This window comes from Podarcis cretensis (genome assembly GCF_951804945.1).
Source record: "Podarcis cretensis genome assembly, chromosome: 8".
NCBI classification, from domain to species: domain Eukaryota; kingdom Metazoa; phylum Chordata; class Lepidosauria; order Squamata; family Lacertidae; genus Podarcis; species Podarcis cretensis.
The window spans coordinates 79,439,530-79,463,313 of record NC_137177.1 but is presented as its reverse complement, the minus strand read 5'-3'; the positions used below and the strand labels follow the sequence as shown (position 1 = coordinate 79,463,313).

Below are 23,784 nucleotides of genomic sequence, written 5' to 3'. Positions count from 1 at the left end.
AGTTCATCAGCCACAACATGGAGGGAGGCCCCCAGGCTTGCTCTAAGGAAAAAGTGAAATTGGGGGGATCAATCCCTGACTGATCCACAAATGGGAATAAGAGACATACATGGAAACAGGGCACCTCTGAGCATGTGCTGAGGGTCTTTCACGAAAACACACCATCCAAGTTGGCAGCCACCAGTCAGCATCGCCTCTTGTGGCAAGGAGTTCCATAGTTTAACTGCGCCCTGGGCGGAGGAGGACTTTCTTTTATCCGTATTGAATCTACTTAATCCCGCACAACATATGTTTTGGACCATCAACATAAGGAAACAATGTAAATATTTAGGCTGTCAAAAGCAAAGCTGGCTCTCAAAACCAAACGCCAGGTAATCAGTGGGAAGAAAACAGCAATTAAATTAAGTGGGCTTATGGAAATAAGCTGAATAACAGACTGATTAAGCAACCAGCTTTTTGGAAATATGTTTTGCATCTCCCCCCCCTTAACAATCTGCAGGCAGAAAGCAGCATGGTGGCTTTCTTGAGCTGTACTCTGCAATGTGCAATGTCGTGGGGACCCGCATGGAGGGAAATTGCTATTTTGTTTGGCTGGTATGCTTATATACCGCTGTGGATTTTACCTTTGCAGAGTTAAAAACGTAAGAGCTCTGCCTGATCAAGCCAGTGGCCCATCTAATCTGTATCCTGTTCTCACAGTGGCCGACCAAATGTCACAAAACAGAAACTCAGAAACAGCATCCAAGCACAAAATCCCTCTCTCCTTTTGCAATTTCCATCACTGCCTCGGACTGTGGAGGCAGAACAGGGCCATTGCGACCAGGAGCAATCCATAGCCCTCTTCTCCTCTGTGAATTTGTCCCATCCTCTTTTAAAGCCGTCCAAGTTGGTGACCACCGCTGCCTCTTGTGGCAGCGAGTTCCGCAGGATAGCTCTGCGCTATGTGAAGGAGGTTTCCCAGTAGTGCTGTATGGAAGTGAGAGCTGGACCATAAAGAAGGCTGATCGCCGAAGAATTGATGCTTTTGAATTCTGGTGCTGGGGGAGACTCTTGAGAGTCCCATGGACTGCAAGAAGATCAAACCTCTCCATTCTGAAGGAAATCAGCCCTGAGTGCTCACTGGAAGGACTGATCCTGAAGCTGAGGCTCCAATACTTTGGCCACCTCATGAGAAGAGAAGACTCTCTGGAAAAGACCCTGATGTTGGGAAAGATGGAGGGCACAAGGAGAAGGGGACGACAGAGAACAAGATGGTTGGACAGTGTTCGCGAAGCTACCAGCATTAGTTTGACCAAACTGCGGGAGGCAGTGCAAGACAGGAGTGCCTGGTGTGCCCTGGTCCATGGGGTCACGAAGAGTCGGACACGACTAAACAACAACAACAAATGTGAAGGAGGATTTTCCTGTATCGGACCTGAATCTTCAAACATTCAGCTGCGTTGTACCGGTTCTAGTGTCACGGGAAATGGAAGAAAACTTTCCTTAATTGTATACGCTTCTACCAGGTCTCTTCTTAGTCCACATTAGCCCCTCCAGGCCTGAGGTGCAGCCCCAACACACACACCTTGTTAGACTCTAGCCACAACAACAGCCAAGCCAAGAATTATATGGGGGGGTGGAACAAGAGTTTTATCTGCAAAGCAATTTTCACACAGAGACACCCACATTTGAATATGTTCCCCCGGATCCTTGCGTCAATATCAAACATGAAAAACCTGCCTTCTAAAAGTTACTAAACCTTGTCGCTTATACCCAGTAAGGCTTTGCAAACCAACCAACCAACAAATTTGAACGGCGCTTGACACCCAGAAGTGAATTCCTGGCAGACAAACTGGAGACCTTTTCAGTCCCCAGTGGTACTGATTCAAACTGCCTGGACTTTGTACGTGCTCAGAGGAACTTTTGTTCCGTGGTTCCCCCTAAACTGATTTTTAAATTCTGAATTTATTGTTATTCACGTTTTATACTGTATTTTATGCTGTTTTGGTTGCATCAATTGTTTTAAATTTGTTGTTAGCCGCCCTGAGCCCGGTTTTCTGAACCAGGAAGGGCGGGGTACAAATAAAAAAATATTATTATTATTATAACTTAGGTCTCCCATACTGAGCTGCTGTTTTCCACCTGGTTCCACCTGGTAGGGATTAGGATTAGGATTAAAAACACATTTTTCCTCCTCCAAGGCTGAAGCATGCCTTGCACAGAGGAAACTTGGACTTCTCCTGCCCCCACCCCCTTACCTTGAGAGGAAAAGACTGTTGAAACACCCATAATCTAAGCTGCCAGACCAGGCCATGTAAACAAGAACTTCCCTTGACACTCAAGGCCTGCAGGCACTGCTGGCTGCATCCCAAAAGCTCCCTCTCTTATCACCTGGAGAGGGAGGGGCTAAGAAGCCAGTGGGGAAGAGGGAGCTACCTGCCGTTTAACCCTCCAGTTGCCAGATCCAGGAAACAACCCAAGAACTTTAGGAAGAAGCAGCTAGTACAATCTTCCAGCATCTCTCCTGAAATTGATACACCCTGGAAGATGTCTCTGGGCTAGCCAGGGTGATAGCCCAAACCTCAGGTGAGCCAGGGTGAGGCCTCACAAATGGAGCTGGACTACAACTCCCATTGGCGCCAAGTCAGGGATAGTAAAAGGAAGCTAGATTCCATCTGGAGCAGTGCCTTGGCTCTCCAGCTGGTTTTAGACTACAATTCCCATCATCCCTGACCGCCGACTCCTAACTGAACTCCATTCAATATATCTGATAGCTTCTTCTTTAATCGAAGGCAGGGTTTCCCAAATCTGGGTCGCCAGCTGGTTTTTTTGGACTACAGTTCCCATCATCCCTGGCCACTGGTCCTGCTAGCTAGGGATGATGGGAGTTGTAGTCCAAAAACCGCCGACCCAAGTCGGAGGAGCCCTGATCTGCAGAACCACAGGTTTCTCCTCCCTGCTTTAGAATAAAGCAGAGTTGTGATGGAGGCAGCCACGGGCAGCGAAGGCAAGTGAGGGTCTAGTTCAGGAATGGGCAAGCTGCTGCGGCTGGACAACAACTCCCATCATCATCCCCAGCCAGAATGGCCAATGTTCAATGCCAAATTGCTTTCCAGCAGCATCTGAAAAGCGACAGGTTCTCCATTGCTGCATTAAAAGAAGGCAGAGTTATGATGGAAGTAGCCCAGGGCAGTGAAGGCAAGTGAGGGTCTAGTTTAGGGATGGGGAGACTGTGATCCTACAGGTGTTCCTTGACCAGCCCCAGACAGCATGACCAGTGGTTAGGGAGGACCAGTGGCAGGGCCAGATTTAGGTTTGATGAGGCCTTAAGCTACTGAAGGTAATGGGGCCCTTTAAATAATAATAATAATAATAATAATAATAATAATAATAATAATAATAATAATAATAATAATTTTATTATTTATACCCCGCCCATCTGGTTGGGTTTCCCCAGCCGCTCTGGGCGGCTTCCAACAAAGTATTAAAATACAGTGGTCTGTTAAACATTAAAAGCTTCCCTAAACAGAGCTGCCTTCAGATGTCTTCTAAAAGTCTGGTAGTTGTTGTTCTCTTTGTCATCTGGTGGGAGGGCGTTCCACAGGGCGGGTGCCACTACCGAGAAGGCCCTCTGCCTGGTTCCCTGTAACTTGGCTTCTCACAGTGAAGGAACTGCCAGAAGACCCTCGGTGCTGGACCTCAATGTCCGGTCCGAACGATGCGGGTAGAGATGCTCCTTCAGGTATACTGGACCAAGGCCATTTAGCTGTCCTTTGTCAACAACAAATTGTCACTGTTTTCTGTGCTGAAGATATGACAAATGGTAATTTATGGACCCAATAGGTATCTAAAGCCATTTGCATATAACAAATAAAAGGTAAAGCAACCCCTGACCATTAGGTCCAGTTGTGGCCAACTCTGGGGTTGCAGCGCTCATCTCGCTTTATTGGCTGAGGGAGCCGGCATACAGCTTCCAGGTCATGTGGCCAGCATGACTAAGCCGCTTCTGGCGAACCAGAGCAGCGCAAAGAAACTCCGTTTACCTTCCCGCCAAAGCTGTTCCTATTTATCTACTTGCACTTTGACATGCTTTTGAACTGCTAGGTTGGCAGGAGCAGGGACCGAGCAATGGGAGCTCACCCCGTTGCGGGGATTCAAACCGCCGACCTTCTGATCAGCAAGTCCTAGGCTCTGTGGTTTAACCCACAGTGCCATCCGCGTCCCATTTTAAATTAATAAAGATACATGCCAGGCATAACCTCTGGAAAGGAAAGGTTGCTCTGAAAAACCCTGATGCCAAAAGGAGGAAGGGTAAGGCAGCTGGGGTTTTCTTCCCCCCATCTCACAAATGCTCGTTTTCCGTTCTTGCTTTTTAAAAATATTATATATCTACAGTATGCATGCACTGAAAATTTTTTTAGAGCCACTTACTCTGACTGCGTCTGTGAGCCCAGGTGATCTGCCAGGAAAGAAATAGACAAAAGATGGTCAGTGGGTACCCAGGAAAGCCATCAGTGTCACAGAACCATAGATGCTCACCTAGCCCAAGCACCTGAAATACAGGAATCACAACGTATCAGATTGGTTACTATGGCTCAGAGGCGTAGCTGTCAACTTTCAGATTTGAAAATAAAGGATCAGCAGCCTCACCTGTCCCGGGGACAGTCTACGGGATATCTAACAATCCGGGATAGCAGCGGGAAGCAGCGGGAAACAACGCTGGAATAAGGGAACTTCCAGCAAAAAAAAGGGAAGGTTGACAGCTATGCTCAGAGGGGGTTGGAGGAATGCCAGAGAGACCTGCGTCCGAATCCCTGGCCAGCCATGAAGCTCAATGGGATGACCTTCATTCTCCCTCAGCCCTGACTTACCTCACACGGTCGTTGTGAGGTTTAAAATGGAGGGAAGGGCAGGGCAAGCGAAGCGTCCAATTCTGAACTCCCTGGTTTTGATTGAGCAAGATTGTGGGTAGGCAAACTAAGGCCCGGGGCCGGATCCGGCCCAATCGCCTTCTAAATCCAGCCAGCAGACTGTCCAGGAATCAGCATGTTTTTACATGAGCAGAATGCGTCCTTTTATTTAAAATGCATCTCTGGGTTATTTGTGGGGCCTGCCTGGTGTTTTTACATGAGCAGAATGTGTGCTTTTATTTGAAATGCATCTCTGGGTTATTTGTGGGGCATAGGAATTCATTCATTTTTTCTTCTTTTTTTCAAAATATAGTCTGGCCCCGCACAAGGTCTTGAGGGACAGTGACCCGGCCCCCTGCTGAAAAAGTTTGCTGACCCCTGAACAAGATACATTTTTTAAAAAGAGAGACCGAAAATCTGCAAACAGGAAATTATCAAACGGAAACCCGTTAATGCAGAATCTAGATGAGCCCTTAGGTTTTAACCATTACTGGGTACTGGACCCGGAGAACAGGAAGCGTCTCTGGGCATCATCCAGACTGACCCCCCCACCCCAAAACCCACAAGCTGCCGGTAACCGGTAGAGGGTTGAAACTGGTTCAGAAGCCTGGTGTAGACGCGCTTACCGAGGTTCGAGTCAGAATGGGTCATAGGGACCCGGTCCTCCAGCAGAGCCTCTTCGGCCTCCCAGTCATCCAGGGGTTCAAGGTCATCGCTGATGCTGGATCTGCGCCTCTGAGGTGGGCCCTGCACAGCCCCCCTGGTGCCCAGCTCGGTCCTGGCATTGCTGACCACCACCCGGCCGTCCTCGTCCTCGCTGTCCTCAAAGTCAAAGGCCTCGCCCCCCTCGTCCTCCCCCTCCGTCGAGATCTCCAAAACGCCCTGCGTGGCCCCGTCTCCTGGAAAGCAGAAGGGAGCAGGAACGCACACACAAATCAGCAATTTGGTGGTCTGCAGCCCTTCATTCAGAACAATGAGGGCCAGAAGCTTGCTTTATTTTTAAGGGAAAGTCCATAGCTCAGGGGTGAGAGCACCTGCTTTGCACACGGCCTGAAGTCCTGGAGAGCTGCTGCCAGCCAGTGTGGGCAGCACTGAACTAGATGGACAAGTGTTCTGATGCCTGGTAAGCAGATTCTTGTGCTCTTATGTCCCATTTGGCTGTTGTTGTTGTTGTTGTTGTTGTTGTTGTTGTTGTTGTTGTTGCTGTTGTTGTTATTTTACTGTATTTCATTACATTTATACACCTCTTGGTGGTGGTTGTTTTTTTTAAAAAAAGCTGTTGTTTACAAAAAGATAAAACAAGGAAATCGAGGGGGAAATGCAATACTTTAAAAGTTAAAATGGAACTCACGTCATTTTTCTAAGCATCTGGGCAGGCTGGCCCATGAATGTTTTTTGGCCGGCATTGAAAAGAACACAGCTGTGATAGGAATTTATGGTCTTAGATATATGGTAATGTTCATAAGTGTACCAACCAAGCACATACATATAGATCAGCACAGGAAGGCCAACCTGGAACCATTTTGATTCCTAAACTGAGCAAATGTTTTCTCTGCAAGGTCAAACTGGAAAAGCCTCCCCATTGTCTTTTCCTTCACAAATCCTATCTTAAGGGTATGTCTGTGTTTGAATAGGGTGTGAGCCTGTGACCTGGCCTAGGAACTAAGTATCTATCACTACAAAAGACTGGCCAGGCTCCCCAGGCAATCCAATCAAGTAACCTGCCAGACAGGAGATAAACAACAACAGGAGAAAAGGAGTATTAAAATTTCTGTTTTAGACCGCCTTTTCTGTGATGTAGGTGTGATGTATCTGAGGGGTGGTCTTAGGTTACACCCCTTCTGTGATGTATGTATGATGTTTCTGGGGGTGGTCTTGATCTACAGGGTGGTGATTTCAAAAGTCTTTATAAGGCCTTGCATGCCATTTTTCTGGTCTCTCCTCTCTCCTGCGGGTGAGGGGAGCACCCTGTTGCAACAGATCAATAAAGGCCAAGCCTACAGGCTGCTGTTTTGCTCCAAGTTATCCTGGTTGGTGTCTTTGTTTTTTGTCCAAGGGAGCCCTCGGATTTTTCCGTTAACACAGCACTGCTTGTTATCAAGAGGCAGGGAGTTCCAAAGTGCAGGAGCTGGCTGAGTCCTTGCAAATGCAGAATGAGCATTATGCGGCAAATGTAGTAGTGCCAGTTCCAACAGATGCATTAAAAAAGGCACATAGAGATTCCTTTGTTCTCCCCATATTCCAATTTTTTTTTAAAAAAAAAAATAACCTGATAATAGTTTATTTTGCCTTGCGGCAAACGGTGAGCGAGGGGGAGTGTTTGCAAACTCAAGCTGCTGTCACTAAACAGGTTTGCAGGCGGCAGCGAGGTTTTATGCCTCAGGATTAATCCCCTGCTTTCTGGCAGGAGCTCAAGGCTAAGAGGGTGTGCTAAATTGGGAGCAGGAAGGAACCGAATACTGTACTGTGTTAGAAGCTCTGCCCTCTGTTGCCAAGTTCTAAACTGACCTGGCTGGCGATGCAAGGAAAAGATCTTAGACTTTTGTCTGCTGATTTCACATAACCGTAGAACTGTAAGCTGGAAGGTACCCCCCAAAACATCTAGCCCAAACCATCCCCTGCAATGATGTTTATAATATGATGCGTAGCCTGGAGAAAGCAGATAGAGAAAAGTTTTCCTCCGTCTCCTGTAACGTCCGAAGCTACAGCCATCCACTGAAACCGAACATTGAAAGATTCAGAATGGATATTTTTCGTATTTTTCGCTCTATAAGATGCACCAGATCACAAGACGCACCTAGTTTCTGGAAGAGGAAAACAAGGGAAAAAATATTCTGAATCTCAGAAGCCAGAACAGCAAGAGGGATCGCTGCACAGTGAAAGCAGCAATCCCTCTTGCTGTTCTGGCTTCTGGGATAGCTGCGCAGCCTGCATTTGCTCCATAAGACGCACTCACATTTCCCCTTACTTTTTAGGAGGGAAAAGGTGAGTCTTATAGAGCAAAAAATATGGTAACTGTGCAGAAACAACCCAACACATTTCGCAAAGCACTTTCAAGACTTATGTGCCGATCACTGAAAAAATACACCCAGGACGTCCTTCGCACCACCCCTTATAAATTGTTGTTTCTGCCTCAGCAGCACCAACGAGGACTAGAAAATTGCTTTATATCTGCAGGAAAGCTCAGTTTCCCTCTGAACGGCTGGAACATATTCTGCGTCACCTGGGTGGTGGGGCGTGTGTCAGTTTCCTAGACAGCTGCCGCTGCCCCAATCTCTTTATTTTAAAAACGAAATAAAAACCAGAAAGGTGTGGCTATTTGATGAGGAGTGGATCAGGTAGACCAGAGGTTGGTGGAGTGAGATTTATAGAAGGTTGGAAAACTGACAGAAAGTACCACCTTCTTTTGGAACCCAAGTATTAACACCTAAAGTCGTAACAACTCTGCAAGTAGTTTAAGGAACTGAAGAGAATATAAGAAGTGCTTTTGCCATCTTGTTTACAAGCCTGCATCCACCAAATCTTGATGATAGATAGATAGATAGATAGATAGATAGATAGATAGATAGATAGATAGATAGATGATAGATAGATGATAGATAGATAGATAGAAGATAGATAGATAGATAGATAGATAGATAGATAGATAGATAGATAGATAGATGATAGATAGATAGATAGATAGATAGATAGATAGATAGATGATAGATAGATGATATAGATAGATGATATAGATAGATGATAGATAGATAGATGATAGATAGATATAGATAGATGCTAGATAGATATGATAGAGAGAGAGGTAGATGATGATAGATGATAGGTAGATAGATAGGTAGGTAGATAGGTAGATGATAGATTAGATAGACAGATAGATAGATAGATAGATAGATAGATAGATGATAGATAGATAGATGATAGATAGATAGATAGATATAGATAGATAGATAGATAGATAGATAGATAGATAGATGATAGATAGATAGATAGATAGATGATAGATATAGATAGATGATAGATAGATAGATAGATAGATAGATAGATAGATATTGATGAGAGAGGTAGGTAGGTAGATGGATAGATGATAGATAGATAGATAGACAGATAATCTGATAGATGATAGATAGATGATAGATAGATAGATAGATAGATGATAGATAGATAGATAGATAGATAGATAGATGATAGATAGATGATAGATAGATAGATAGATAGATAGATAGATAGATAGATAGATGATAGATGATAGATAGATGATAGATAGATAGATCTAAATATAGTTATCTGTGTCTTGAAAGAATTCCATCTCCTGGCAGATCTTTTGCTTAGCTAATTTTGTTGTCAAAGAAAACCTTTTCCCTCCTTAACATTCACAAGTACCAGAGTTTTCTTTAGAAAAAGCAGAAATAGCCAGAAGTAGTGTGAGAGGACATGCCTCAGTGACAGTACCTATCGAAGACGGTTGGGGTGGTTGAGAGGTGGCCATCTCCTTTTCTCTCTGTCTGTGTGTCTGTCTGTCTCTCAACCACTGTTTCCTGACGTTTCTCTCTTCCGGAGCCTTTCCCTGCTGTTTTCCTAAGCAGAAGGGGGGGAAAGAAATTTGTTCAGGGGGGGCTCTGTTCTTCCAGGAAGCAAATCCCCCAGTCTCATTTCCTCCTAATGCTTTCCCCCATCCAAGACAGTTGCTACGGCTCCTGCTTCCCTGCCTGGGGACCCCAAAGTCTGCAGAATATGTGCATCCAATGTTCTTTTGTGATCTGGGCTATTTCCACTCAATATCCTTCCACAGAGCCTAGGACTTGCCGATCAGAAGGTCGGTGGTTCGAATCCCCGCGACGGGGTGAGCTCCCGTTGCTCGGTCCCTGCTCCTGCCAACCTAGCAGTTTGAAAGCACGTCAAAGTGCAAGTAGATCAATAGGTACTGCTCCGGTGGGAAGGTAAACGGCGTTTCCGTGCGCTGCTCTGGTTCACCAGAAGCGGCTTAGTCATGCTGGCCACATGTCCCGGAAGCTGTACGCCGGCTCCCTCGGCCAATAAAGCGAGATGAGCGCCGCAACCCCAGAGTCTGCCACGACTGGACCTAATGGTCAGGGGTCACTTTACCTTTTAGCTGAGTCCTAAGATGCAATGAACCCCGTCCCAGGAAGCTTAACCCTCCTTCTGCCATTAACCCTGTCACAAGATGACGCAGGAGCAGGGGGAAAACACCCTCCAACCTCTGCGAGTTGGCATATGGCATATGGCAGAGTCCATAAAACTATAGGCAATCTCATGCAGATCCTGTTGCCCATTTGTCAGGTTTGCCGGAGTACAGTGGTACTTTGGTTTACGAACTTAATCCATTCCGGAAATCCGTTCCTAAACCAAAGCGTTCTTAAACCAAAGCATGCTTTCCCATAGCAGCAGGGGACTCAATTTACAAATGGAACACACTCAACAGGAAGCAAAACACGTTCTTATTCCAAGGCAAAGTTCAAAAACCAAAACACCTACTTCCAGGTTTGCAGTGTTCTTAATCTAAGTTGTTCATAAACTAAGCTGTTCTTAAACCAAGGTACCACTGTATTGATTATTTGCCCTACAGTGAAATCTCTTTGTCTGTCTCGCTTTTATTTATTTTTTAAAAAAAAGACTTGCAAAATTCTAGATCAATTAACCATTTTCATCACTTATTTTTGCAAGGGGGCGAGGGAGGATGCAAGTCTGCAAATTTTCCTCCATCGCAGACTCACTCGCCGGAGCCAGATGGTGGGTGTTGGGTTTTTTTAAAAGAAGCAAACCTCAGTAAGCTTTAGAGCAAATCCGTCAGGTGGTGAGCATATGGAAGCTGTCAAGAAACAAGCAGGACTCTTGGTATATCATGGAGCCACGAGATCTGTGGGTCGACAGATTCAGCAAGGCTTCCTGATGCCCAGCCTCCGTTATATACAGTGGTACCTTGCCTTGGTACTCAAACAACTTGGAACCGAAACACTGCAAACCCGGAAGTAAGTGTTCCGGTTTGCAAACTTTTCTCAGAAGCTGAATGTGCTCCGTTTTGAGTGCCACACTTCCATTTTGAGTGTTACGCTGAGGTCTGTCTGTTTTTGCTATTTATTTTGCTTTTTTGTTTTGCTTTTGTGACTGTGCGGAACCCAGTTCAGCTGTTGATTGATTGATTGATTGATGGATGGATGGATGGATGGATGGATTGTGTGACTGCAGTACATTGACTGATGCTTTCATTTTGTGGATCAATGGTCTCGTTAGATAGTAAAATTCATGTTAAATTGCTGTTTTGGAGGGTTGTTTTTAAAAGTCTGGAATGGATTAATCCATTTTGCATTACTTTCTACAGGAAAGCGCGCCTTGGTTTTGGAACGCTTTGGTTTTGTAACGGACTTGCGGAACGGATTAAGTTTGAGAACCAAGGTACCACTGTATATTTTTTTAAAATGGGTATTGCTTGCTCTAGATAACTGTGGATGCCCTTTAGAGTTTCCTCTCCTGGCCAAGCCAATATTTCACTTTCCCAACAGGACAAAAATGTTTGTGAGTATTCTGTTGCTGGGAGTTCTCCTCTCCATCTCCCAGGTGATGAGAACACCCAGGAACATCACAGGGAGGCTTGGCCAATGGCTAGGAAAGGCGTGTTGCAGGAATGGAACAATAAAATACGCATTGTTTTGACAGTGGGAATGCAAATATATGATAGGTCATGTCACATCTGACTGCAATTTCCCACATAGACAGGCCTTTTTTCTAGTTCTAATACAAGAGTAAGTAATTTGTTTGTGTGGTTGTATATGTTTGTACACGTGTGTGTGTGTGTGTGTGTGTGTACACAAACACACCCCTGCCCATGCACCCGAACTATACATTTTGCTTAACATTCACCCTTTATTTTCCTTTATTCATTTATTCATCAAAAAAGCATTCATAAAGCACATTTTTTAAAAAAGTCTCTCAGCAGTGTACAACATTTTAAAAAATGGAGCAATGCTGTTAAAATCCAAAATGTAAAGTATGAAACACAAGCATAAAAGCACATAAAATAAATAAGGCTAGGAATCCAGGGGAAACAAACCACAATTATTTTCATGGGTCAGGGTCTTTCCAAGACATCTGAAGCAATGGATGGATCCTACTTCACTTATTAAACAACCATTAATTAATTAACAGCAATAATAATAATTGTTTAATTACTCAGTGGCTCAGCACAGGCAAAGTGTCTCGGGTTCAGAAGTGGGCGTGGTCAGGAGTAAAAGTGGGTGGGGCAATAGGCAACTTTCTGAAGGTTGGTGGTTCAAGTCTACCCCAGGATTCCTGCATTGCAAGAAGTTGGACTAGATGACACTTAGGGTTCCCTCCAACAATACCATTTTATTTTTCTATTATTTCAGCCAAGCAAAGGCCAGAGATTTCTACACACACAGTCTCACCGTTTTTTCCCTTCTCTCTCTCTCCTCTGTTCAGAAGCCTGATAACACTTCAGGGATGCATCTCAGCCAAGCAAAAGAATCTGAGGAGAGTTCAGATCTGGGCCACTGAGGGGGGGTGGATTTGGGACAAGGGGAGTGGCTTGGAGAGAGTCCTGTGGGCCAGATTGAGAGGGCCAGGGGGCCACATTCAGCCTGTGGGCTGGAGATTCTTCTTCCCTGGTTCAACGCTTCCCGTTCAATCCCACCTTTGGGCCGGCGATTAAATCTTTAACCTCTCTCCCTGTGCCGCCTCCGGAAAAGAGATCTCTCATTTAGTTTCAGATCATTTGGCTGTCAGGAGGGGCAGGCAGCAATGAGAGAAATCCCGACAACACACAAATCTTTAACTGGAGAAACCAAACATCTCCAGGAGCCAAGAATGTCCACATGACCAGCGATCGCTCCCAGCAATGAGACATTTCTTTCGCCGGGAGAGAAAAGCACAAACTTGCTCAATCTCCAGCGTTGTGTCAACATTGCCCAAACCACACAGACAGAGAAACAGAGACTGTCGGAAAAGCCTAGCTGCTGGATTGAGCCAATGGTCCCATCCTGTTCTCCACATTTTTCACCCAAAACAATACGGCGAAGAGATACCTGTCCCAACATCAATCAGCAGGGAGTTCCGGAGTTCCCCAATGAAAGAGTGATTTCTTGCAAGGGCAGAATGAATGTTATACAGTGGTACCTCGGGTTAAGTACTTATTTTGTTCCGGAGGTCCATTCTTAACCTGAAACTGTTCTTAACCTGAAGCACCACTTTAGCTAATGGGGCCTCCCACTGCCGCCACGCCACTGGAGCACGATTTCTGTTCTCATCCTGAAGCAAAGTTCTTAACCTGAAGCACTATTTCTGGGTTAGCGGAGTCTGTAACCTGAAGCGTATGTAACCAGAGGTACCACTGTATGTGACCCTAGTTTTAAAATGCGAGGCATGTGCATATTGAACCGGCCTCCTGGGCATAATTGGGGCACGATGATCGTTCAGATAAAGAGGTGATATAAAAGCCATCTTCAAATTCCGAAGGGCTTTCACATGGAAGATGGAGCAAGCTTGCTTTCTGCTGCTCTGGAGGGTAGGACTCGAACCAATGGCTTCAAGTAACGAGGAAGGAGATTGTGATGGCCTGGGATAGAGTGACTAGTGGGGTGCCACAGGGTTCTGTCTTGGGCCCGTTCTTATTCAACATCTTTATCAATGACTTGGATGATGGACTCAAGGGCATCCTGATCAAATATGCAGATGACACCAAACTGGGAGGGGTGGCTAACACCCCAGAGGACAGGATCACACTTCAAAACGACCTTGACAGATTAGAGAACTGGGTCAAAACAAACAAGATGAATTTTAACAGGGAGAAATGTAAAGTATTGCACTTGGGCAAAAAAAATGAGAGGCACAAATACAAGATGGGTGACACCTGGCTTGAGAGCAGTACATGTGAAAAGGATCTAGGAGTCTTGGTTGACCACAAACTTGACATGAGCCAACAGTGTGACGCGGCAGCTAAAAAAGCCAATGCAATTCTGGGCTGCATCAATAGGAGTATAGCATCTAGATCAAGGGAAGTAATAGTGTCACTGTATTCTGCTCTGGTCAGACCTCACCTAGAGTACTGTGTCCAGTTCTGGGCACCACAGTTCAAGAAGGACACTGACAAACTGGAACGTGTCCAGAGGAGGGCAACCAAAATGGTCAAAGGCCTGGAAACGATGCCTTATGAGGATCGGCTAAGGGAGCTGGGCATGTTTAGCCTGGAGAAGAGGAGGTTAAGGGGTGATATGATAGTCATGTTCAAATATATAAAAGGATGTCACATAGAGGAGGGAGAAAGGTTGTTTTCTGCTGCTCCAGAGAAGCGGACACAGAGCAATGGTTCCAAACTACAAGAAAGAAGATTCCACCTAAACATTAGGAAGAACTTCCTGACAGTAAGAGCTGTTCGACAGTGGAATTTGCTGCCAAGGAGTGTGGTGGAGTCTCCTTCTTTGGAGGTCTTTAAGCAGAGGCTTGACAACCATATGTCAGGAGTGCTCTGATGGTGTTTCCTGCTTGGCAGGGGGTTGGACTCGATGGCCCTTGTGGTCTCTTCCAACTCTAGGATTCTATGATTCTATGATTCAGACTTAGAGGCTGAACCTGAGGAATCCCAGCCTGCACAGGATTCCCTTCCTCCAGAACCAGCTGAGCCGGGGCTGGGGCCTGAGGCTGAAGGGTCCTCACCTGTGCTGGATCCTCAGGTGCAGGCACCAGCTGAGTCTGCTTTGGCTCCTGCATTGGAGGACCCATTGCCTGCAGGTGCTCCACTCTCAGCTCCGTCAGAGGAAGCTGAGGTTGCCTCTGGGTCCGGTAACCCTCCAGTCTCTCCTGAGCTGCAAAGGCTCAGGGCAGAGAGGCGGAGGGAACTAAGTTCTCACAGGAGGAGTGCTCGCCTCCAGGCCAGGAGAGGCAAGACACCTGTGGACCAGGGCTGCCCTAGGCCTCAGGGCAGATAAAAGCCAGTCAGCCCCAGTCTCAGGTTGCGGGAGCAACATTGTTGGTAGCCTGTTCCTGCCAGCACCCTGTCCTGCTCTCCTGCCAGAGTTCCTGACCTCGCCCGACTCCTTGCCTTGGACCCTGCTTCTGCCTTGATGGACAGCCTACACACCACACCCTTGACCCCAGACTGGACACGGACCTCGCCACACGGTAACCCCCCGGGACCAGCACAGAGATTCCGACTAAACATCAGGAAGAACTTTCTGACAATGAGAGCCGTTTGACAGTGGGACGGATTCCCTTGTGAGCTGGTGGACTCTCTCCTTCCTTGGAGGTTTTTAAGCAGAGGTTGGATGTCCATCTGTCAGGGATTCTTTAGCTGAGATTCCTCTATTGCAGGGGGTTGGACTAGATGACCCATGGGGGTGTGGTGGAAATGTAAGGTAGGAAAAGAATTTTGGGAAACGATATATAATGAGTTGGGGAAAATGTTTAAAATAACTTTTTTTAAAAAACAACAACCACCCGAAGTCTTCCTTTTAAGAATTATCGGCGCTGAAATCTCAAGGGAGCAGAAAAGACTATTTATCTGTGCAACCACGGCTGCGGGGATGTTTTTGGTCCAGAGATAGAAAGAAGATAAATTCCCTACCAGAGAAGAATGGCAGATCAAGTGGATGGACTATGTCGAAATGGCTAAAATGACCGGAAGTGTCAGAAATCAGGAAGACCAAAGTTTTAAAAAAGAGAAAACTTATCTTAAAAATCATTGTAAACAGTAGGATTGGATATCACTTGTAGTTTAATGGTGAATTTTGGCCACAATGGAGAGTTAAAAGATTTTGGATTATCATAAAAGATGCAGGAGGAAATGATTAACAACAGGACTCACAAAGGGGAAGAGGGGAAGTCCAGGAGATTATATGGAATCTTGTTTGTATGTTGTATGTTTGATATGTGACTGTAAAAAATTAATCTGAAAAACCAACCAACCAAACAAACAAACACCCTTGGGGTACCTTTCAAGTCTACAATTCTAGGATTCTATGGTCTAATAGTAATACATTGGTACCTCAGGTTACATATGCTTAAGGTTACATACGCTTTAGGTTACACACTCCACTAACCCAAAAATAGTGCTTCAGGTTAAGAACTTTGCTTCAGGATGAGAGCAGAAATTGTGCTCCAGCGGTGCGGCAGCAGCGGGAGGCCCCATTAGCTAAAGTGGTGCTTCAGGTTAAGAACAGTTTCAGGTTAAAAACGGACCTCCGGAACGAATTAAGTACTTAACCTGAGGTACCACTGTACCTTGAATTTGGGCTTGTAGCTGGATGCCAGCTTACCAGAAGATGCATCTGTTTTGACCGCTGTGAGAACAGGATGCTGTGCTCAGCAGAGGATTTGGCCTGATTCAGCGTTGAGGCCGCTGGGCTAGTCATGCAAAAAGGCTCCCTTCAACTCCCATCCCTGAGGCTTTTCTGAGCCACCTTGGAACAATCGGCTGAATAATATACATTTTTTCCTTCGCCTCCTCCTCCCCTCACAGCTAAAGAAAAAAGAGCCCCACCCTCTCCGGCACACAGGCTTCCAGTCACACTGCCTGAACCATCACAGAGGAGGCAGAGAGCCCAGGAAACCATTACGACACCCGTCCCAGATTGGGAGGGTAACAAGGAGAACTCGCCAAGAGGCCACGGAGCAACAAATGGCAGATCAGCTCGGATTTCGCTTCAGAAAACAGCAAGGAGCTCCTCCTCTTCAGTTCTGCCTCAAAGGCAGCACCGAGCGTGCATTAAATGTCATTGTGCACCCCAAGACGTGTAGCACACAGCTGGGAAAGCCAAGAGTGCCCCTGAGCATGTACAGATCTCAGCTTGCACTGCCTGCAAACCATGGCCTGCTCCCCAGCAGCCTTCTCTAGCCTGCCTAGCCTCCAAATGTTTCGGGCAGAGCCGCACTGTACATTTAAATCATGTCCGATGCACATCTGAGTCACCCAACCTCCCCCCCCCCAAAAAAAAAACCTCTTGGGAACCATAGATTTCCTCCCTATGGAACTCCTGTTTCCAGCACCCTTCACAAACTACAATTCCCACGCTCTGCATTTAAAGTGTATTCGATGTACAGTGGTACCTGGCTTACATACGCTTCAGGTTACAGACTCCGCTAACCCAGAAATAGTACCTCAGGTTAAGAACTTTGCTTCAGGATGAGAACAGAAATCGGGCAGCAGCAGTGTGGCAGCAGCGGGAGGCCCCATTAGCTAAAGTGGTGCTTCAGGTTAAGAACAGTTTCAGGTTAAGAACAGACCTCTGGAACGAATTAAGTACGTAACCGGAGGTACCACTGTACATTTTAAGCATGTGACTTTTCTGGGAACTGCAGTTTGCGGAACGGGAACTCCGGGAGAGGAAAACGACAGTTCTCAAGATTCATTTGTGGGGAAGCCATGTGCTTTAAAAACCCTGCATTGAATATGCTTCAAATGTAGAGTGTGGGTCTGCCCTACGATTCCCATCATCACCCCAACTATTGACTACGCTGCCTGGGGCCGATGGGAGTTGTAGTCCAACAACACCCAGAGGGCACCAGGTTGCAGGAGGCTGAGCTACGAATTTGAACTTAATTTATAGGCCAGCAAGTGGATGTGTGGTGTTGCGGGGGGGGCAGGGGGTTACCTAGGCAGGAATTAGATCCCTGCCCCACTAACTAGAACCGCAAAGTTTAAGTGGAGGGAGCCCTGTGGCTCTTTGGCACTGTCTCCTGGGGCCGACAGATCTGTGCCCTTTGCAGATGGCTGTCCTCAGAAGCCCCATCTTCCTCTTCCTCTACACGGTTCCCACTGCTGCTATTTATATGTATGTATGTAAATATATATACGGGACCCAGGTGGCGCTGTGGGTTAAACCATAGAGCCTAGGACTTGCCGATCAGAAGGTCGGCGGTTCGAATCCCCGCAACGGGGTGAGCTCCCGTTGCTCGGTCCCTGCTCCTGCCAGTTCGAAAGCATGTCAAAGTGCAAGTAGATAAATAGGTACCACTCCAGCGGGAAGGTAAACGGCGTTTCCGTGCGCTGCTCTGGTTCGCCAGAAGCGGCTTAGTCCTGCTGGCCACATGACCCGGAAGCTGTACGCCAGCTCCCTCGGCCAAGAAAGCGAGATGAGCGCCGCAACCCCAGAGTCGGTCACGACTGGACCTAACAGTCAAGGGTCCCTTTACCTTAAATATATACACACACATACACACAAACATTTCAAAGGCGGTACCTCCATAAAATGGGTTTTGCCATCCATTAGGTACATTCCGAGCATAAGAAAAGCCTGATGGATCAGGCCAGTGGCCCATCAAGTCCAACACCCTCTTTTCACAGTAGCCAAGCAGATGCCGCAAGCAGAGACCCACAAATGGGACACGGGTGCAAGAACCCTCTGCCCCTCCTGCAGTTTCCAGCAACTAGTATTCAGAAGCATTGCTGCCTCCAGCCATCCTGGGCTAGTAGCTATCAATAGCCCTCTCCTCTCTGAATTTGCCCAGCCCTCTTTCAAAGCAATCCTGCGTCCTGTGGCAGGGAGTTCCAGAGATTAACTCTGTGCAAAGAAGAACTTTTTCTCTGAGTCTTCCAACTTTGAAACAGGGATCCATACTCTCCAGCATTTCTCCGACAAAAATAGGGATGTTGTGTTCCATAATGATAATCATGGTAATTTCATGATTTATACCCCGCCCATTTCACTGGTTACCCCAGCCACTCCGGGCGGCTTCCAACACATATTAAAAACACAATGAAACATTAAACTTCCCTGCCTTCAGATGTCTTCTAAAGGTTGTGCTTATCTCCTTGGCTAGGGGTTTGCATAACTCCATAGCCTCCAACTTTCTCCAATGGAAACAGGGACGTTTTAAGGAAAAGCAGGACATTTCGGGGTCAAATCGGAAACCGGGACAGCTTCTGTAAATCCGGGACTGTCCCTTGAAAACAAGGACACTTGGCGGGTCTGCCAAGATGACGCCCAGCAAACGACAGCAGGACTGAGAGGTAGATTTGAACCCTGGTCTCTCCTAGGCACTTGTCACACACTTTGTTTCACCTGCAGATCAAGCAGCTACAAAATAGGACACTTATGTCCCTGGAAAATAGGGACACTTAGAGGGTCTGGGGACCTTCCTCACACAAAAAACAGGGGCCTTACCCATGAGGTGTGGCCACCCCCTGTGGAATCTTAGAACCGTTGGGTTGCAAGGGGCCCTAGTGGTCATCTAGTCTTCTGCAGGATCTCTAATACAGCGTCTTGAAAATACGTCTGTTCAGTCCATTAAAAGGTTTTTTAAAAAGTAAAGGGCCCCTGGAGGGACACGGGTGGCACAGTGGGTTAAACCACAGAGCCTAGGACTTGCCAATCAGAAGGTTGGCGGTTCAAATCCCCACAATGGGGTGAGCTCCCGTTGCTCGGTCCCTGCTCCTGCCAACTAGCAGTTCGAAAGCACGTCAAAGTGCAAGCAGATAAATAGGTACCACTCCGGCGGGAAGGTAAACGGCGTTTCCATGCGCTGCTCTGGTTCGCCAGAAGTGGCTTTGTCATGCTGGCCACATGACCCAGAAGCTGTATGCCGGCTCCCTCGGCCGATAAAGCGAGATGAGCGCTGCAACCCCAGAGTTGGCCACAACTGGACCTAATGGTCAGGGGTCCCTTTACCTTTACCTTTAAAGGGCCCCTAGACGGTTAAGAAGTTGTAGAAGAAGAGTTTGGACTTGATATCTCGCCTTTCACTCCCCTTAAGGACTCTCAGAGCGGCTAACAATCTCCTTTCCCTTCCTCCCCACAACAAACACTCTGTGAGGTGAGTGCGGCTGAGAGACTTCAGAGAAGTGTGACTAGCCCCAGTCAAAGGCGACTCTGGGGTTGTGGCGCTCATCTTGCTTTCAGGCCAAGGGAGCCAGTGTTTGTCCACAGACAGTTTTCCGGGACGTGTGGCCAGCCGCAGTGGTACCTATTTATCTACTTGCACTGGCGTGCTTTCAAACTGCTATGTTGGCAGGAGCTGGGACAGAGCAATGGGAGCTCACTCTGTCGTGGGGATTTGAACTGCCAACCTTCCAATCGGCAAGCCCAAGAGGCTCAGTGGTTTAGACCACAGCGCCACCCGCGTCCCTGGGTGGTCCATGAAGGTGAATAGGGCACTGTGCCCTGCACCCCGAGTCTCGGCCAACCCCTGTCTGCCTGCCTCCTTACTTACATCCAGTCCTGGGGCGATGGCCCTTTCTGCTATCTTGCTCCTCTTCAGTCTCAGGGTTGCCCTTGAAGAACTCAGCAGGAGGATGGCAGACAAAACCAGGATGCCAGTCACTGCCTCTGATCTGCCTACTGCTGCTTTCCACCCCACAATCTGCCACTGGTCCAACACCTGCTATTAAAAATATATATCTCCAAAACCAAGGAGAGCTCCTCATCTTCCAAGCGAGTGTCTTCCACTACCAAACGATTCTTAAGAAAAGTTTCTCTTAATGCTTAACCAAAAGCCACTTCCCCTGAAATTTGCACCTGCTGGCTCAAGTTCCTGCTTCGTTGGAGCAACAGGGACCAAAAGTCTACTGCAACTTCTGCCCTTCAGAGATCAGGAGGCGAAGGTTGTGTTTCCCCGAAATCTTCTCCTCTCCAGTCTAAAGCACGACCACAGGACCCCATTTCCCAAGACCCTTTAATGCTAGATCTATGTGGAAATCAACGCAATCCTTTTAAGAGAGAGGAAGAGTTGGGAAAGTAGAAACTAAAGTTCAGAACAGCTGGAATGAGGTGTGGGAGACTGTCGATTTCAGATTTTCAGGGTGTTTTTTAACATAAGATCTCGCCAGATCAGGCCAGTGGCCCACCTTGTCCAGCACCCTGTTCTTACAGTGGTCAAACCAGGTGCCCCAATGGGAAACACGCAAGCAGGATTCGAACGCAAGAGCTGTCTCCCCACACCCCGCAGTTTCCAGCAACTGGTATTCACAACCGTGGAAGCAGAGCTTGGCCATCCCGGCTAGTAATCATTGACAGTCCTCTCCTCTTTGAATTTGTCCAAACCTCTTTCAAAGCCATCCAATTTGGGAGCCATCCTTGCATCCAGTGGGAGGGAGTTCCACAGTCTAACTCTGGGCTGCATGAAGAAGGACTTTCTTTTACTCATCCTGAACTAATACGAAAGCTTTGTTCTGTTTGCTTCAGCCAGAAACGGAGACCAGAAACGGAGACCAAGGATCCCTGCCCCCACAACAGGTGTCAATTTACTCAGCGGTGCCAAGCTGCCTACTGTTGAGTCATCGAGCTCAGTACTGTTTGCACTGACTGGCAGCAATGAACCTCTGAGTTTCCAGGCAGGGGACACTCCCAGCCCTATGCAGAGGTGCCGTTGAACCAGGGCCTTCTGCACTCCTAGCAGATGCTCTGCCGTTGAGGTTCCAACTTTTTCCCAGACACTTAATCTGCGCACATTTGAGCTCTACTTGAATGGTCCTCTTCGCATTCCTTTGCCATTTTACCCTCTTGTTTACACTTTATTTCATTCATTCATTTGCCCTCTGCACCCATAGGTGCGTATATACAGGTCTGTCAAATAAGGGTAACGCATTACTCGTCTGACGGTGTGACTTAAGTCCCCATAAGGTTTAATCAATCTGTTAGTCACCACCAACCCAATAATTTCAAGCAGATTTTGTAAGCAGAGGTGCCATGGACCACTCTCATGTTGTAGCTTCGTGTGATTAAACTACAGGTCCTTTAGTTTCTTAAGGGTTCTGGGAATTTCAACTCTGTGAGGGGTAAACTACAGTTCCCGGAATTATTTTGGGAGGTGGAGCCATGTGCTTTAAACATCCCTTAAACGTTTGGTATGAATTCAAATTTCCGCAATCTATGCCATCGTTTCTTGCTGCCCCAGAACAACCCTGTTCCTTCCTCACTTATTCATTGTCCCTTTAAAGGTCTATCTCTCGCTCTGGGGCTTCATTGCCACTTTTCCTGGGAAGGGAGCACTGCGCCCAAGTATCCGCCCCCCACGGGGTGTTCAGGCATACCGCCTGGCCGTGAATTCCCCCATCCCCTGAATTCCCCCCTCCCCTGAAACTCGCCCGCAGAACTCCCCTCTGTCCCCAAAGCGCACACCCGTGCCCCCCCAAAAACACATCCAGAAATGCAAAAAAAAAAATTTCACGTTCATCTCTGCACACACTCCCCTTCCTCGCTTTCTCTCTCTCCCCCATCCCAAGACAGATTGATTTACATGCACCCCAGCAGGGTTATATATAAACCGAGTCTCCGTCAAGCGCCTGTCAATTCTGCTGACCTCGCAAAGGTCACCAACGTCCCATTGGCCTTGCAGGGGGTGCATTATATGGTGGCGTGGGGCTTAACCTTTCCGCAAGTGGCAGGAGGCGAGGGTAATTTTCCGAAACGGCTTTTTTTAAAAAAAATATTCTAGCCTTGCTTTTATGCACCAAATGCGAGGGCATTTTGGGGGGGCCGTTCTGCCACGTGCAGACACCCTCTTTTATGGTCCCATCTTAAAAATCTTGGAATGGGGAGGAGAGAGAGAAGGCAATTTGGGGAGGTTTGTTTTTTTGGGGGGGAGAGAAAGGAACCACCTGGTCTCGGTCCATATTGCCGGCCGGATCCAGCGTCCCAGTGGCCTTCCCAGAAAGGAGTCTGGAAAGGTCAAAGAGGGGGGTCAGTCCACTTACCCCCCGCAGCTCTCGCTGCTCTTTGTTGCGATGTTACAAAGAAGCAGTCTGTGGCAGCAGCCCCACGGTGTGGCTTGGGAGCCCAGCGCCTTCCTCTCTCCACCGCCAATCCATGCTCAGAGGGTGCATGGATGTGTCTGGCTAAGCCTCCTCGCCGCTGCCTGGCCTTCCGTCCATTGCTGGTAAGGAGATCTTAGGCCTTGTCCGAATTGTGACCGATGTGGTACTCGGTCCAGACTGCACACAGAGAGAGAGGCAGGGAGGGAGCTGCCTCCAGCCGCCCCCTCTCTCGGTCACTAGGAGCAGCCGAGAGCTACCAGCTGATCCCAGAGCTCTGAGGCTCCCCCCTATAGCAGCCGTGGGCCTCTCCGCCTCTCTCCAGGCTCCGTAGAGGTTCTCCGGCCATGAATATTCAGGAGGAGAGGGAGGCTGGACCACAGAAGCCTCACGTCAGAGGACAGAGGTGGAAGGTCTCTGCACAAGCCACCGCTCTCTTCCCCACTTTCTCTCACTCTCTCTTTCCTCAAAGAAAGCCCAGCGACCGCAAAAGGCTGTGAAACAACAGTTTGGCACTGGTTGGGAGGGGACCCTGAATTTTGCAGGCCATAGACTCTCCAAGTGTCCTGAATTTTTCAGGGACAGTCCCAGATTTACAGGAGCCGTCCCGGTTTCTGATTTGATCCCAGAATATCCCGCTTTTCCTTAGGACGTCCCTATTTTCACTGGAGAAATACTGGAGTTATATGGGGGGCCCGAGACAAGGAGATCAATAACTAGACAAGCTTTAGAAGAAATCTGAAGGCAGCCCTGGATAGGGAAGGGTTTTTTTGTTTGTGCTTGTGCTTGTGTTTGTGTTTGTTGTATTGTATTTGTTTTCTTCTTCTTTATTTTGACAAAGTAATCATAAATAAATAAGAATGAAAAGAAAAATGGCGAAGTTTTTTTAATGTTTAATGTTTTGTTCTGTTTTTATGTATTTTGGAAGCCACTCAGAGTGGCTGGGGAAACTCAGTCCGATGGGAAGTGTATTATTATTATTACTATTATTATTATTATTATTATTATTATTATTATTATTATTATTATACAAGACATCCCTATTTTCATCAGAGAAATGTTAAAGTTAAGTACGAACCCCATGTGTGATGTATCAATTACTGGTTTTGTGGGGCGCTGAAAAAACGTGGGGTTTTCACTGCAAACACTGTAAAAAAAAAAAACCCTGCAAAACCTTTCAAT

General features: G+C 47.2%; 1 protein-coding gene across 9 annotated transcripts in view; it reads right to left on the bottom strand.

The window, feature by feature from the left end:
- Window positions 1-22,837, bottom strand: part of ARHGEF10L (Rho guanine nucleotide exchange factor 10 like) — a 142,095-nt gene extending 119,258 nt beyond the window's left edge. For 2 of the 9 annotated variants that reach the window (XM_079986772.1, XM_079986776.1), the window contains exons 1-4: window positions 22,546-22,836; window positions 9,339-9,464; window positions 5,516-5,788; window positions 4,411-4,438 (exon numbers count right to left, since the gene is read on the bottom strand). In XM_079986772.1, the coding sequence (XP_079842898.1) occupies window positions 4,411-4,438; window positions 5,516-5,788; window positions 9,339-9,375 (338 nt within the window). In that variant the 5' untranslated portion in view covers window positions 9,376-9,464; window positions 22,546-22,836. Of the gene's footprint in view, window positions 1-4,410; window positions 4,439-5,515; window positions 5,789-9,338; window positions 9,465-16,171; window positions 16,192-22,545 lie in introns of those variants that run through there. The other 7 variants (XM_079986777.1, XM_079986778.1, XM_079986780.1 and 4 more) reach the window with 5 other exon arrangements.
- Between the last annotated feature and the right edge of the window lie 947 nt (window positions 22,838-23,784).